Here is a 16,150-nt window from a genome sequence, read left to right on the forward strand (position 1 = left end):
GTGGAGATTAGTGAGTCAACCAGCCATCATGCTGTCAATTGGTATTTATTATTCATAGAGCCATGGTAACAGGAAAAGCTGTGGTCCTCGTGAGGCCCAGCTTCTCGCCGGAACCTCATTAGGCCCGACGCATAATGACAACCGATTAATTTGGTGGCGTGGGTCTTCGAGTCCGTCTCTCCGTTGGTCAACAACCATTGTATTTTTTATTTGTCCTATTAAAACTGAATCCTAGCTGAAACTCTTTCCAAACTGCGTCTTGCTTAACACCAGAAGCATATGTGCTTGCAAAAATGTAATTTTAGCAGTTCGGAATCGGATATTGTTCAATCGTATTCTTCATATGTAGTCGGTGGTTGGAAGGAAGTGTGGGATGACTTCCTCCTCCGTTTCTGTCTTAAAACTTGTGGGTGTAGCATAACGGCTTGATTTCACTTCTCCCGCTCCAAATATGAAGAACTCAATCACATCAATACAGAAATAAACATTTTGTTTAGGTTGTGTGCTCACTGACGTGGCTGTTTTTGAGCCAAATGGCCAAACAAGCTCACGGGAGATTCATATTTCCTGCTCTGTTACTTCCTGCGAATGCATTTGAAAGGACGGTCCCCAAATGGTTTCGGCGTGAGCCAATTAACTTGTCGAGATCTTACAGCGGAGGCTGCAGACGGCGTCAGGAGAGAGAATTAAGTTCCTTCTCCTGTGGCCCCGGCATGCTATGCTTGCTAATGACTTTGAATCAAATCAGGATATGAAATTACATTTGGCAGATTGATCTTTCACCAAAATGACAGACGACAGTATTAGTAAACACACCGATGAGATTTATTCTGTTGTGATTTTACATTCCACAGTTGAACATTTTCTCTCTTTTTTTCTCTTTTTTTTTTTTTTTGCCCAAATCTTATTTTTATGTTCACTCAACAGACACGTTACTGATGTTAAAGATTGATAGATCATGTTTGATTCAGTCCAGAATGGGAGTTGCAGTATCACTGTCCAAAAAAGAAAAAAAAAATTCAGGGCCTTCTATTGTGTAACAAACTGACTATGTGCTTCTCAAAAATGACTCAATCAATTCAAAATGTGTGTGAAGATTTTATCTTTGGCAAGGTCTGCATTTGACTAGTTTTACGATTTGCCGGCACAAGAGACATAGATGTAAATTACGATGCATTCATAATGCCCTTAAATGTGTGCTTTATTTTTTCTTGTACCATTATTTATGTATGTATTTATTTCTTTTATCTATTGACTGCCATCCCTTTTTCACCGTCGATGAAAATTTGAAACGGCCTGAGCCCTTGATGTCCGACTCGGGGTTAAAGTAATTTCATGCTCAGTTGCCTCAGGCGCAGATCCAAGAAGTCAACCCCCCCCCCCACCCCCCATCCCAAATGAAAGTTGAGAATATTCCAACATAGCGATTTATATGAAATTCCATCGTAACTGAATCATACTGACTTGTTTTAATCGGTGTGGCCAAATATGATCAATATCGACAATAAGGAAGTTCATGTCTTGGCTAATGTTTTTCGTGGCACACTAATCAGGGTTGCTTTTGTCGGTAAATCTTTTACGACTGATTCTAATGACGTTGAAAGAGAACAGCAAGAAAAAACATTTTTGCCCTTTTAAAACGTGCTAAATAATGCTAACCGCTAAACGGTGCTTCGTGAAAATGTGACCCTTGTTATCCGATGAAGTTGAAAGGGGAATGTGTGTTGTTTTTTTTAACAGTCTCAAAAATACCTAAAAAATGGACAGGCACACCTTTTGTACAATGTCCTTCACCAAAATGCTAACGTTAAAATGCTAACCGCGTACGCATGGTTCCAAATATTCTCGAGGGCCTTTGTGTTTTGTTTTTGCTTTTTTTTTTTGTGCTTTTCATCTTCCCACTTTTCCCACCAGATTTTAAAATTAAAATTTCCCACCATTCCACTTAACATTTTAGTCGTGACGTGAATCAGTTAAACAGGATACTGCATCTCTCCATTATCCAAACACCATTTTGTGATTATGATCATTTTGACACCACTCCCTCCCCAATCACACACACACAAACACACTTCATACGTACATTTACTTCTAACGACTAGAATGGGAAAAAAGCTCACATTTTCTCAGTTTGTTCACGGCTTTGTTAAAAAGGAAATCGATGTAAAAAATGGTAGCTATCGTCGTATGCACCTAGAGGGGGATGATGGAATGACACGTCCTGGTTGTCACCTGGCATATTCTGTACAGTATGATACAACGGCGTAGGTCCATAAATCCCAAGGTAACTTCGGCAGTTTCAGTACCACTCGTTTGTTTATTCCATCAGGTCCCAAAAGATCCCAAAAGGCCAAACCCAGAAGAAACGTCCAAGTCATCGCTTTGTTTGAATTTTGGGGAATTGGATTCCCTCCATAGTCACAGTTCAGGGAACTTCTTCTTTAAGTCCTTTTCAGACGCAATAGCAGCTCCACAACAATTAAACACGCACAACTTGGTATTTTGTGATAATATTTCTGTCATTTTTTTTCATCTCGATTTTTTTTTCTTTTCAGTATGGCAGATCTTCAAACACCCATTTTTTAAACACAGAAATAAAAACCCCAAAACAAACAGTAACCAGGAGAGAGCGGCGATCAGTCGATGGATGGACAAATGGTTATTTTTTTCTGCGTCGAGGGGGTGGGGAAGCGTTTAGCACACGGTGCCGTTCTCCTGTCGGGATTTAGGGCAGGTGGATCTCGGTATCGGCTGCACGGAGGGCGCCAGCGTGCAGAAGAATCCGGCGATGAGGGTGAGGCCCAGACCTCCCCACGCGCAGAACATGGACCAGCCGTAGCCGTGGCCGATGTCGTCGGGCAGGCCGTACAGGTAGCGCGGGTAGCGCGAGAGCTCAAAGTTGATACCGGCGACGCAGGTGCACAGGGAGATGATGCAGAAGGTACCTGCCAAAAATAAAAAAACAAATGGGGCATGATGTGAACAGCCAAGCCTGCCACTAGCAAACCTGACTCATACTGTGCCAAGTCACCAACCGTGCAGCTTTTTAAAAAAAAAAAAAAAAAAAAAAAAAAATCCCCAGACAAACAGGAAAATCGAAGAATGCAAAGGTCGCTTTGAAACCTTTTAACAAAATGAGTATTTTGTTTATATATATTAGAGTTAATTTGAAAAGAAAATTCTATCATAAAATGTGACACGGCAAATGGATTTTCAAAATACTGGGGTGGCCAGGCCCTGTATCCAATTAGAATAGAGCTGCCCCTGGACTAAGCATCAGCCATCTTTATATCACGAAATTTAAAATGACATAAAATGAATGGTAAATTCCTATTCTTCTACTTCCTGATTGTAAAACGGCCACAAGAGGGCGGCCATTGCAAATACCGATCCCCTGAAATAAGGCTGGTCAACATCGGTATTCACTCATTCCTAATTAAATCGTATCTAGAAAAGCTCTAAAATGTGATGAAGCAAATCTTTCTCAAAACACTCCATCATCTTCTGTCATTTGTTACGCGCAGCCTAATTACTAAGACACCACAACGGCGTTTTATTTTGGCCTTTTTATTCAAGGCAGCCGCTTCTAAATTGGGCCTCATTTGGAACGCTACATTACCTTACGGCTGGGCCGTCTCTTTGGGATTCTGCCTCTGCGGTCTGGTCTAGCCTTGTCTTGTGCCTTCTAATTGCCTGTTCAATATACGACCGTCGGGCAGCGCATTAATCCTCGCCGGGCTCTCCGGCACTTCTAAGTGTGTTCTCGTTCATTGACCTAAATCACAATTAAAATCGCCAAGAAAGCCCGTTTGCTCCCTGGTGGTAAACTGTTGGATGTATGCATGATGAGCCATTATTTGTTTTCTGTTTTTTATACATCACAGCTCTTAAAAATGTTTTTTTTTAAACCATTTTTGACCCCAAAAGTGACTTGTGCGACTTACCTCCCATCAGGAACAGCAGGCCGGCCACATACTGCATGAGTCCTCGGTCCCAGCAGCAACCCAGCACGCCGATGATCCAGCCGAACAAGATGATGGCCACCGCCATTCCCATGAACCCTGCCGTCATTCGACGTAAATCTAAGCACACACACGGACGGAGAGTCCGGTTAAAGCCAGGTACGTTTTTAATTTCAACATTTTACATTTGGGTTGGAAATGTGTTGGTGATAGTAACGCGGGATTGAAGATTATCAAACGTCGAACAAATCAAGATGAGAAAGATGCTTGTGGCTGAAGTTTAGGGATTAAGAGCTCAGAGTTTGGAGAATCTAGTCGGGAAATCGGCTTAAACTGCGCAGGCGGGCACGACCCACCGACTTTTTGATGTGTCAAATTATTCTAATTGTCGATTCGACAGCAGAAAATACTTCTTCATTTACTCGTCGGGTAAATAAAAATAGGTAACTGTAAGGACGCGATTTAAACTCCACCGTCAAGTCTTTTGCTAACCAAAACAGCAGCAGTGGTCCATGTATTGAGTCCCTGGTAAATTAATTTGAAGACCAAACAACGTCTTGGGTGAATGTGATCTTAATTTGACCTCCCACCCCCTGGGAATTTATTTACAGATGGAGGTCAGGGGTCGTCAGTTTACGACTTCAATATTCATTCCACCAGCACGTTTATAAAAGTAGTCCATATTGCGGCGATCACACGGCGAGGGCAAACAAAAAAAAGAACAAGGACAGCAGCGTGCGCACCAGGGGGGTAATAACAGGGCTTGAACTACGAAGTCGAAGAATGCTCGGAGCTTCCGACCCCCTCCTTCTTCAAGTAGATTAGAATGTCACGGGTGAGCAAGTCTGCCAGGAGGTGTGTGTGGGTGGGGAAGGGTTGTTGTTGTCGGAGGAAAGGCTGAAAAAGGTCAAAACATTTGCCCTGAGAGCATACATAAATGAAGAACACGGGAAGACACGCCTCCACTGGGTGTACTACACCATGTTCATGACCCCGCAGCCTCCGAGCACTTTATGTACCCTTGCACTCCAACGACCAATATTACGTCTCAGCTGCCGTGAATATTAAAAAGAAAAAAGGATATTTGGCAATCTTAACTGTCCCCATACACCAGACATTTATCAAAATGAAAAGTTCTGTATTGTGCCGGTAAAGGGAAGCATTATACAAAGAACCGACGCTGACAATAATTGCGTAAGCAGCCTCTTGGGAAAGAGTGTAAAAGAAGCGTGATGTGTTAAATGATGGCACCCTGCAGTGAGCATGAAAAGAGGAAAATCTGCCTTCCCACCAGCGATGGATTAGCCGCGTGAGACCGACTTGAAGTTGCGTATTGACATGGCGCTGTGAAAAGTAATGGGAAAGGAAAAGCGGCAGCAGATAAGAGTCCGATTATCTATTTTCTCTCGCCGTGGTGCTCATTAGCGAGAGATGCAGCATATCTGTGTTGCCACTGGGCGAGAAAGCACGGCATGACATGTGGGATCCCTCAAGGGTCAACCCTCGAGCCTTTTTTGTTCATCTTAAATATGCTACCACTGGGTCAAATTCTTAATATATGAAATAAAATAAAATCTTATAAAATCATATAGAATAATAAAATAATGTAATGACATGTGGGATCCCCCAAGGGTCAATACTCGACCTATTTTAGACGTCTATTTTTGGTTTAAAAATCAACCTATTTTAGACGTCTATTTTTGGTCTAAAAATCAACCTATTTAGACGTCTATGTTTGGTTTAAAAAACAACCTATTTTAGACGTCTATATTTGGTCTAAAAATCAACCTATTTTAGACGTCTATTTTTGGTTGAAAAATCAACCTATTTTAGATGTCTATTTTTGGTTGAAAAATCAACCTATTTTAGACGTCTATTTTTGGTTGAAAAATCAACCTATTCAGCTTGTATATGCTACCCCCTGGGTCAAAATAAAATAATGTTGAGAGCGTTTCTTGGCAGCGCCATAAAGGTCATATTGCAATTCATGTATTTGTTCACATCTATTTCACATTGTGCTTTCTGTGAGGTTTGCAAATCTGTCGGCACAAAAGCTTCAAGAAACAAACCACGAGCTGCGTGATTGTTCATTTTCAAAATGTCAATAAAGCTGCCAGTTTGGAAAGAAACGCCGGCCCCCCAAAAAGTAGTTCAGAGACGGGAACAATACATCATACTCAGCATGTTCGCTGACAAGTGGCGGCAAAAGGAAAAGCCTTGTGTTCTTTGTCAGGTCGGAACAAAAGCGCCGATACAGCACATCAATTGTCGTTTGCTGTTTCTTCGATGCGAGTCGGGACAAAGAGTTTGTTGTGCCAACGATGTTTCACTGCTATGCAAAATGAAAGTGCTGTTGAGGAAAGTTCAATACATTAGCATTTAAGTATTTTCGGAGAACCACTGCATTAGGTCAAGAGATGCTGTCACTCATATCCTGTAACCATGGTGACCTCTGAACCTGCAGAGAAGCATGGCAGAAGCTGTCTGACAACGTGCTGACTAAGCAATCTCTTCCCGAATCACATTTACACACAATTCCGAGCGACCTTTACTTCTGGGTGGCGAAAAACTCCGATCGGACCGTTTGTGATCAAAACCTTACATGTCGTTTGACCGAAGGCAGGGGCAAGGGAGAAAATTTTGACGGCAACATTATGCGGCAACGAACGTGATGTACATGGCAAATCTTCCCGTGAGTGGCTGCAGGTATAAACAGAGCCGATGAAACGCCGGGGGATTAAAAAGGGATACAAGTCTCCTGGCGCCCGTGTCAGCACTTTTGCTGACGTGACGAGTCGCCGAATTGCAAATCGGGGAAAAGGACAGAATGACAGGACCACCGGCTGAGTTGTCAGTCACCGAGAGAGAAATCCAGTGGTGGACGCAACGTGTGGGTAAACACGATTAGTGCCAGCTTAATTTTTCGCTGAGGTGGAGCACTTCTGATTGGACGGGAAAGCAATATATTAGAATTTCCTACGCTTGCAGGAATAAAACCCCGAGTTATATATATTGTTGTGAAATTGCACACTTTAAGCTTTTCAGAACATGGCGTGATGGCAATCAGGTCGATTGTTACCGCTCACAATCAATGCCACCCACTTGTCTCGGGACCAAGCGCTCGGAAAGTAATTAAGACCTTTGAGAGCGTTTCCAACGTCCCCCGGCGAGAATGAAATTCTGAAAATATGCGGTATTTTACCGGCCTTGAGCTAGCGAGCACAAATATGTTGCATTCTACTTTCTCGTTCCCCTTGGGTTGTCCATTTCGCAGACTCGAGAGCAGCTCAGGAATTCTAAGGAGGCCTGAAGTCAGGCATTTCTGCAATATTATATTCTTGTGTTGAAAGGAAGACCAGACGGGAAAACATAAAGCAAAAGCAGAATCGTGTGAGAGTTGCGAGGTAGACCCGCAGCACAATGCGAAGATAAGGTGAGTCACGCTGAATAATCGTTCCGTTTCCAGTTCTCCGCTGAGATGGTGTTCACGCTCGCTGCTTTCATTTATTCAACTTTTTTTTTTTTGCTCGAAACGCGTCAGATGCTTGCACGGTTTCTCGTTGATTCACAAAACGAATATAGAAATTGTTGGAACGTATTTACTGAGCAGTGGCAAACTAGAACAAAATACAAGGCCGTATTTGAAGATGGCGACTATTTAGAACTGATTAGAATTAGGCCCTTAGGATAATGCAAATAACCTGAAAGTCACAGAATCAGGAAATATGACACCGGATATGACGTTGTTTTAATTTCAAAATGGTCGCCCCCTAATAATACGCGCTTTGATCGTGATTAATGACGGTTGGATTCCTTGGATTCATCCATCCATCTTCTTCCGGTTATCCGGCGTCGGGTCGCGGGGGCAGCAGCTTTAGGAGGGACCCCCAGACTTCCCTCTCCCCAGCCACTTCCTCCAGCTCATCCCGGGGGATCCCAAGGCGTTCCCAGGCCAGCTGAGAGACATAGTCTCTCCAGCGCGTCCGGGGTGGTCCCCGGGGTCTCCTACCGGTGGGACATGCCCGGAACACCTCCCCAGGGAGGCGTCCAGGAGGCATCCTGATGAGATGACCTCATCTGGCTCCTCTCAACGTGGAGGAGTAGCGACTCTACTCCGAGTCTCTCCCGGATGACCGAGCTTCTCACCCTATCTCTAAGGGAGAGCGCGGACATCCTGCGGAGAAAACTCATTTCGGTGGATGTATTTGTATCGGGGATCTCGTTCTTTCGGTCACGACCCATAGCTCGTGACCATAGGTGAGGGTAGGAGCGTAAGACTTGGATTCAATTGGTTCTAATTTGCATGGGTATACTTGTCCGCCACAAAAACTCAAAACTAGAAATGAACTTCAAATCTATTATATGAAAGCGTAATTGTAGCATGACCTCTTCAGCAAACATCCTAACGCGCCGCATACTGTGACTCGGAGCCCCGTGACTTCGCCACTGACAAATGAGCACACGAGATGACTCATTTATTCGCGCTACATTAGGCCTTGCCTTTTTTTTTTTGAGGACATACACAAAAATCAAAAAGAAAAATCTAATCTCTTTCCCCAACCGCCATCTCACATCTGCTCTGACGCACCGTTGCAGTCAGGTTCAATTCGGTAGATAGCCATGGAAACAAATGTTATATATAGTAAAAGCCGAGTTTCCTCGAACGAGTGCAAAAGATGCAAAGAAGTCTTCTTAGACTGGAACGGAAGGTCGTCTCACATTTTAAAATCCGATAAACATTCGCTATATGAATTGTTTACGATATCAGCGTACAACAGACCGCCGTCATTTTTTCCGCTGCGTAATAGCTTCTATTGTTCAACCCGCCGCTGCTGCTTTTCCATTTAATTACAGATTACAAAATATTCTTAAAAAAAATGAATCTGTGCTGTGCCGGTATTATTTTCTTAATTAGATATAAAAAAAAAAAGGAAAATGTCCGACTGTTGTAGATGACTGACTGAGCAAGCCATCTGTTAAAACAAAAGGAGTACTGGCTAAAACTGCCAAAATTCTACAATAAGCCGCCGAGTTGTAGAGCTGCTCTCATTCACTCGTGCGAGAATCCATTATTTCATTTTGGTCCCTATTAGGGGAAAAAGAAAATATGTGTTGAGAGGAATTTATTTTCTCTCATTATAGCGTGAATGTTTTTAGCTTATCCATAACTCCTCTCAAAACCTGCCACTTGGCTTTTACATCACTTCTGTTAATTAATACACTTTTATACTTGTAACAATGCGAGTATTTATTCAAAACTGCCGAGTTTGTGTTGTTATGCAGACCGGGACGTTTTTATACCTTGGCAGAGGTCTGCGCTCGTTTTCGTTCCCGTGCGTGTCATAGAAGCCAATGACTCGTCGATTGAGGCAACAACTGGCAGCCTCTTAAAAAGTGACAAAATAACTGTTGTGGAAGCACAATTCACGTTCGTTAACTTCCCCCGGTGGCCAAATCCTCCACAAAGCTCTAACAAGAGTACTTGGTGGAGCATGAGACCGCCTCCAAGGAACATTATCCTGAAGATATAGATGACATCCACTCCAGGAAAAAAAATCTTTGGGGATTCTAGTCTTGGAACTTTTCTGGCACACCTTAAAAATGTCCACTGTTATGGTCCTGGATCGTCCTGTTTTTTTTTTTCATTAGTTCTATTGAACCCAAAGGATAGTCTGGCTTCTCAACGCTCGACGTACAAGTAGGTCGGTCGAGAGCCAGCAAAGGTGTCGAAGGGGGAAACAAATCGGTATCGTTTGCGGATGCCTTGTCACAGCATCTGCAACTCCTCGGGGGTGGGGTGGGGGATAGAGCTTAATTTCATTACCCATGTCGACTGCCACCGGGAACAAAACAATAGAGTGGGAAAACCAAATTACAGAAGATAGCAGGGGGGCGAGGGAGATGGCCGGCGAGTCAATGCCGTCGACATCCGCAAACAGTCGCGCTATTTGCCCATTCGCAAATTGGCCCTTGGGTTGAAACGACCATATGGATGATTGCATGTCAGCACCGGCCCCAAAGGTTGAATCGAGGACTTGGCCTAGCTGACCAATCCCTGACGGAGTTTTCCTAGAATGACACGGGAAGGCTGTTATCGGAAATCCCGCAGAACTGTCAGTCAGTGTTGATGCTTAGACGAGAGGCGAGGTGACACCCGGGTTCTCCGGGCCCAACCGGAGGTCTAGGTTTGATCTAGCTGCTGTCAGTCCTCACTATCTAGGAGGGATGTACTCAACATTGATGGAAACTGAATGGCTTGTAAATGAAGTCATTCTGCTTCATTGATTTCGAGACAGGAAAGTTATGTAACCAAGGCTACACATTCAAACGTCCAGTCTTGTTAAATAGCACATAAAGCAGTCCATAAAAAGGCTTTTAGATCATTAAATGGCATTAATCACGTTTCGTGTGGTACTTAGTAATGTCATATGTTCGGTGACATCATATATGCTGCTGCAGTCATTTTGAGCCAACTTCGTTAAGTGTTGCGCAAGGATTCCATTTTTTTGCCCATGTGCTAGAATAGTCGGTAGTTTTTAGACACAATCTGGAGGAATGTTTGAATTCCAAACATTTGCTCAAATCTAAGCATTCTTGACAACCCCCCGTCCATTCAGACCCTGGAAACCGTTGCTACACCAGATGGACCAACACCATCGCCCTCCACAGCAAACACTGCATATGATGAATATTCTTCGCAACATTACGGGATCTTATCATCATGAAGTTCTAAAAAAAAAATAATCATTTCACCCGCTGTAAAGAAATTGCATTAGCAGGGGAATGAATATGATGAATGAAGGTTAATGACTACAATCAAAGAGGATAAAAATCAGCCGTCTCGGCAAGATTAATTCATGTCCCTGCTTGCAAATGCAAAAGAAAAATTGCCCAATATGGAGCCTCTGGAAGTTTCTCTTCCCTGCCAAGCAGGATGACATATTTCTCTGCTAACACACAGTTTACTGCTCTTTGGAAATTGCTGTACGGCTTAGTGAGGACATGCAAACTGCAGAAGCTCTGACAGCCAGTCACTGCACAGCATTATTACAACATTGCTTAGCATTGGGCTCTGTCTTAATGGTGGCATTTATTTATTTATTTTTCTGGAGGGGGGGAGAGAGAGAGAGAGGATTTTCTTAATCTTTCCAGGGCTGACGCCAAGTTGCTGAGCGAGCGACACTGGTGCATGCCAGCCACCCAAATCCACCTCCCCTCCCAAAAGCTGTTTGACTGATTCAAAAGCAGAACAGGAAGCATTAGCTAAGGGAAGGCCGTGAAAGGGAGTGCTGGAGCTGAGAGATACTCAAAGCTCTTAGCCACTAATAACTGCAGCTCGAGATGCTTTATGCATGGGATATGAAGTGCCCGGGTTCCAGACTCCCAAGTATTTCCAAGCTAATGTTACCGACCTTGGTCACACCAAGGTAGCGCTAATAGTGCTAATAGTTTGAATTAGCGTGTAGCCTTATGTTATAGCAGCTGGAGGGCTCCCTTTGGAGTATCCATTCCCACTGGTAGTAGCCCTCTGAGTCGTACCAGAGATTTTAGTCTAGACCCCATCTGTGCTGCATGTGTTTTTTGCCCAAAGTGCCGCTGCTTCTGAGTTTTAGTTTACTGTAGTTTCCGGACTATAAAGTGCACCAAATTCCTAAATTTAAACTGGCCCGAAGAATTGTGTCATGAAATCAATCATAAGTGGCCCGCTGAAGACTATGAATCATGAATCAAAAAGACTATGGATCAGTATTTTGTGATTACAAAGTAATTTGTTGCGTCTGAAGTTGAAATAAAAAAGATAAAATGGAGAATGATTTGATTTGGATTAAAAATCTGACATGATGCATTAATGGTGCGCCTTATAGTCCAGTGCGCCTTATATAAGGACAAAGTTTTAAAATGGGCCATTCATTGAAGGTGCACCTTATAGTCCGGTACGCTTTATAGTCCGGAAAATACGGTAGCTCCTGCGAATAATTTTCGCAAATATGCCAAATGGTGTCTACAAAACATCTCAAACCCCTACATTAGTATCTTCAACCAGTCTCTGTTTGATTTACGTGCAGCAGTTACACCCCAAAAAAAAAAAAAGTCATCTTTCCAACCATCTGTTGTTTCTTCACAGTCTGTTGAGCCAGCATGTTGCTGCTCACGTCGTTTGAAAAGTACTCTCGCATGGTCAAGTAGCTCATCTTCTCTTAGTTCAGAACTCCCCTCACTTCACCAAAGCCGAGTGCCGCGCAGCTTTATATAATTCCGTTATAATCCCCTCCTCGACATGTTCAAACTCTCACTTGTCATCTTTAGCTTGGGTGTGATGTTCACTACTTGGAGTAGGTTTGCTCGTTTTTGCGATTCGAAAAGCTCCTGATCTTTGAGGAAGGTTTCGGATGTCTACTCGTGAAATCATTTTTGATCGTAAAAGAGCTTTGGGAAGATTTGTAAAACACCCAATGATAAATCGGTCTTGGCATTCTCGGGAGAAAATAAACCAAATGGTCTTGAGCCTTAAATGAAGTCTGCAAACCGAAGAACTACTCAGAATAGAAGGGATGCCGGTCCATTCGGGGCTTAAGTGCTTCCATCTCTGCTGCGCTTGGCCATCCGCTCGCTGAAAGACGACAGGAATATTTCCGTGATCTTATCACGGCGCTAACAGGGGCGAGACGAGAAACGGCAGCTGGACGCATGAGGGATAAAAGTCAAAGTGATAAATTATGAGTGTTGAATTGAAGAGACACAGGGCCCCAAAAAAAAAAAAAAAATGGAGTCCATCCCAAAGTGACGAATGTTAACCGTTGTCATACCTGCGACGCTTTGAACACGATTTATTCACTTTTCGTTATCTCCGTTTAACGTCGCAAATACGGCGAAATAAGCACTTAGCCAAATCGCTTCTACACACGAGGTTATTTGGAATGCATAGAAGACGGGGGTCGGTGGGGGCTCGGTCGCATGCTAATTCTCACTAATATATTCATATTCTACCTCAAAAAGAAATTTACATAAAGCCTATTTCATTGCTGTGTAACAGTATGCACGCTAAACACGCTTTACGAGCGCAATCTCACCTATTTGCAAGTCTGGCTGATATCATCTGCTCCCCCCCCCCCCCCCCCCCCGATTTATGCTCCCAACCTCCCACAGTCACGGTGTTTTATCCGAGACTCTGTGTCAGGAGGATTTAAGCTCAAAGTCAAGCCGCAACTGCTTCTGAAATCTACCAAGAGAGCAAGTTGTCGTCTTTTCAGAAAGCAGAGGGAGGGAGAGTCGCGGTAAAAAGAAGAAAAGTGATTGACATTCATTGGATGGTTTCCATTTGAAAATGATTCAACAGACTTCCAGAGAATATATATTTTTTAAAATCATTTTGGTGGGTGTCTGCGGAACGTCTTGTAAGTGGAGACAGTAACTTGTCATTTTTTGTTATGAGCCTGGTGATGGAGTTGATTGTTAGCGTTGTTGCTAGCAGGTGATATAGCTAAAATATGTTTTTGGAGAGATTTCACAATCCTCTGGCAAATATACACCAACTGAACCCAGTTGAGCTGTAAAAATAATTTTCATGCTTTCAGTCGAACGACCGTCTGGAACTGCTTTGCTCTTTCAGGACCTGGACGATGAATTCTGCTGTCTGTCTAATCCGTCTATAAATTGTTGCCCTGAAACTCAAACTTTCTTGGGTTATTCAAACAACCCCAAAAACATTCTGATTGAGATGTGGTCGGTAGTGTGAAGGAGCCTATAGACAAACATGGACATGAATATAAATAGGAAGCCCTCTAAGTTGCCGACATCAAAATAGAAAAAAAAAGCTTGTTGGCTGCAGACACATGCCTGGGCGTCTGAGGATTATTCTCATGGGACGAACATCGAGAGTGAAGCAAGTTGGAGGCGGGAGGGTTGGCTTTGACCTTGGCGTCTGAAGGCTGCAGAGTGGCGCTGCCGCACGAGTGCGGGGAGAAGATAAGAGACGGAGAGTTGACTTGACAAAGCCTGACTCCACGCGTCGCCACAGCCGGACACATTGTCTCTCCAGCGTCGAGATTATGTATCCGCTGGGGACCGGCTCGTGTGACGTGTCCATCTGTGCACCCACGCACACACCGCCGTCCGTCTCTTATCAGACTCATTTTAATCATCCTTAATTACAGCGGCAAAATAATGGAGCTTAAAATAGAAACGTGACAGCGGAGGTATTGGAACATCTTGTGCCCACCTGTCAATCTCGAGAATTGTGCTACCTTGAGTTTAATTGGTTCCTGGACTATGTTCTTAACGGAAATCACTCCAAAACAAATTTCAGATTTAATTGAAGAGCAAGCGCCAAGTTCTCAGTAAGGTTGAGGTCATGACGGTTCCTCGGGTAAAATAATCACAGTAAGCATGAGGAATCTTAGTCCACTGTGAAATCCTGTGTGGCAGTTGATCGAAGTCAACTTAAGCTCTCTGTCTCCCCCTTTTTTCCCCTCAGTCAGCCCTAAATAACTGGAGGATTTCTCAGCTGGTGGACACAGAAGCTCTGTGATGTTCCTAACCGGATTAACAGTTTGACAGAAACACCCAGTGCAGAATAAAATGCCTACGATATAATCATGCAATAAGAGTAAATGTCTTTATTGCTCGAAAAAGAAGTCTCGAAAAATCTTCCAAAGGTGCAACTGGGCGTATTTTCCGCAACGAAATATCTTTTGGAAAGGAACAGACTTACTCCATAAAAGTGTCTCCTTTTTGCTATGACTCAGACAGATAGTGAATATGAATCATACACAGATGTCACTTCAAGGCTGCGATGTTTCCCTGCAGCTTTTTTTATTTTCACGTTGCTCACCTTTTCCTAAAAAAATCCGCCAGCTATTTGCTACTGCCACAGTCGAGTCGCTCCCACTAATTCAGTCTAGGCTACTTCTAACGCTGACATGATCGACAATGATTTTATAATCATAATAAGAAGAACTGAAGTACGAATGAGTAAAACATAATGCTAGTTTTGTAGAATATTACAAGGTAGATTTTAATCTTACAGACGACCGGAGAGAAATCTATCTCGCTAGCTATTATAGCTATTTTTTCTAGCTAGCTAGGTTTGTATCTACTTTATCACATCCATCGCTAGCTAGCTAGCTATTGTATCTACTTTATCACATGTACATATCGCGAGCTCACTAGCTACTCTATCTATCGTGTCTTGGAAAATAATTTGAGGTGTTTCAATATGAGCCAGGTCGCAATAGCGTATACTGCAAGTTATGTTCCTCCATTGTAGCCTTCGCAGTCACTACCGCTCCAAAGTCTTTCTCCCCCTCTTCTTGGCGACCGTGAAACAGAAAAGGCGGGAATTACGTTACGCATTTCCAGATAGCGATGCTATCAATAAATCTGTCTTCGGTGTATTAGCGAGTGACGCATAGTGACAAACAGCCACGGAGGCCAAACTGCAGATTGAAATGAAGTCTGTATATGCACTAGAGCTCAGAGAGGATAGATTGATCGCAATGATCGACTTTCCAAATGTAAATGAACTGTTAATCTTTGCAAGGGTAATTGGACAGGGCGCTATTTGCGTAATCAGTTGTCAAGCGGTGTTAGTTTTGAAAGCTTAGAAGTCGCGGGATGTTTTGTTTGCTTTTGGTCCGATCAAAAGACGGTTCAGAACCAGTTGCGATGTTTAGATGGCGGGTGGTCGTGCTTCAGGTGAAATTTTGAAAAATCTTGTCGCTGGCCCTGCAGAAATACGTAGGTACAATATGCAATGCGTTATTTATAGAACATACATACGAATTCCCTTTGTCTGTTTCAGTGCGATAATTAACCAATGTTTATCGCGCTAAGCCTCGAATTGCGCAACCTCGTTTCCGCCGTCTGACTAACATGCCGCTGCGGGGACTTTCTCGAGTGATGCATCATGGAGAGGCTCAAAGAGGAAGTGTTGTCAGTCATTTACATAGTGCATAATAGAATCAGAAAGTCGAATCAATCATTTCACGCTTGAATTCAATAGGCCTTCTGATATGCACGTCTTGGCCGCTAGGGGGCAAATGAATAGCTGTAGATACAAGATACTTTAGTCCTGACGAACAAAATCGGTCCCGATGTGCAGCACAAAAGTGACTTCACCAGTTCAGATCTTCCCACCTTTTCAAACACGTGAGCTCGAGTAAGATTGGCTTTTGCCGACAAATCCCGCT

General features: G+C 43.3%; 1 protein-coding gene across 1 annotated transcript in view; it reads right to left on the bottom strand.

Moving 5' to 3' along the window:
• Nucleotides 1-1,824: 1,824 nt before the first annotated feature.
• Nucleotides 1,825-16,150, bottom strand: part of tmem178bb (transmembrane protein 178Bb) — a 38,365-nt gene continuing 24,039 nt past the window's right edge. Inside the window, exons 4-5 of the mRNA XM_061269323.1 lie at nucleotides 3,945-4,082; nucleotides 1,825-2,945 (exon numbers count right to left, since the gene is read on the bottom strand). Of these exons, the coding sequence (XP_061125307.1) occupies nucleotides 2,695-2,945; nucleotides 3,945-4,082 (389 nt within the window). The 3' untranslated portion in view covers nucleotides 1,825-2,694. The remainder of the gene's footprint in view (nucleotides 2,946-3,944; nucleotides 4,083-16,150) is intronic.

The sequence above is a fragment of the Syngnathus typhle genome, linkage group LG21 (assembly GCF_033458585.1).
Source record: "Syngnathus typhle isolate RoL2023-S1 ecotype Sweden linkage group LG21, RoL_Styp_1.0, whole genome shotgun sequence".
Taxonomy (NCBI): domain Eukaryota; kingdom Metazoa; phylum Chordata; class Actinopteri; order Syngnathiformes; family Syngnathidae; genus Syngnathus; species Syngnathus typhle.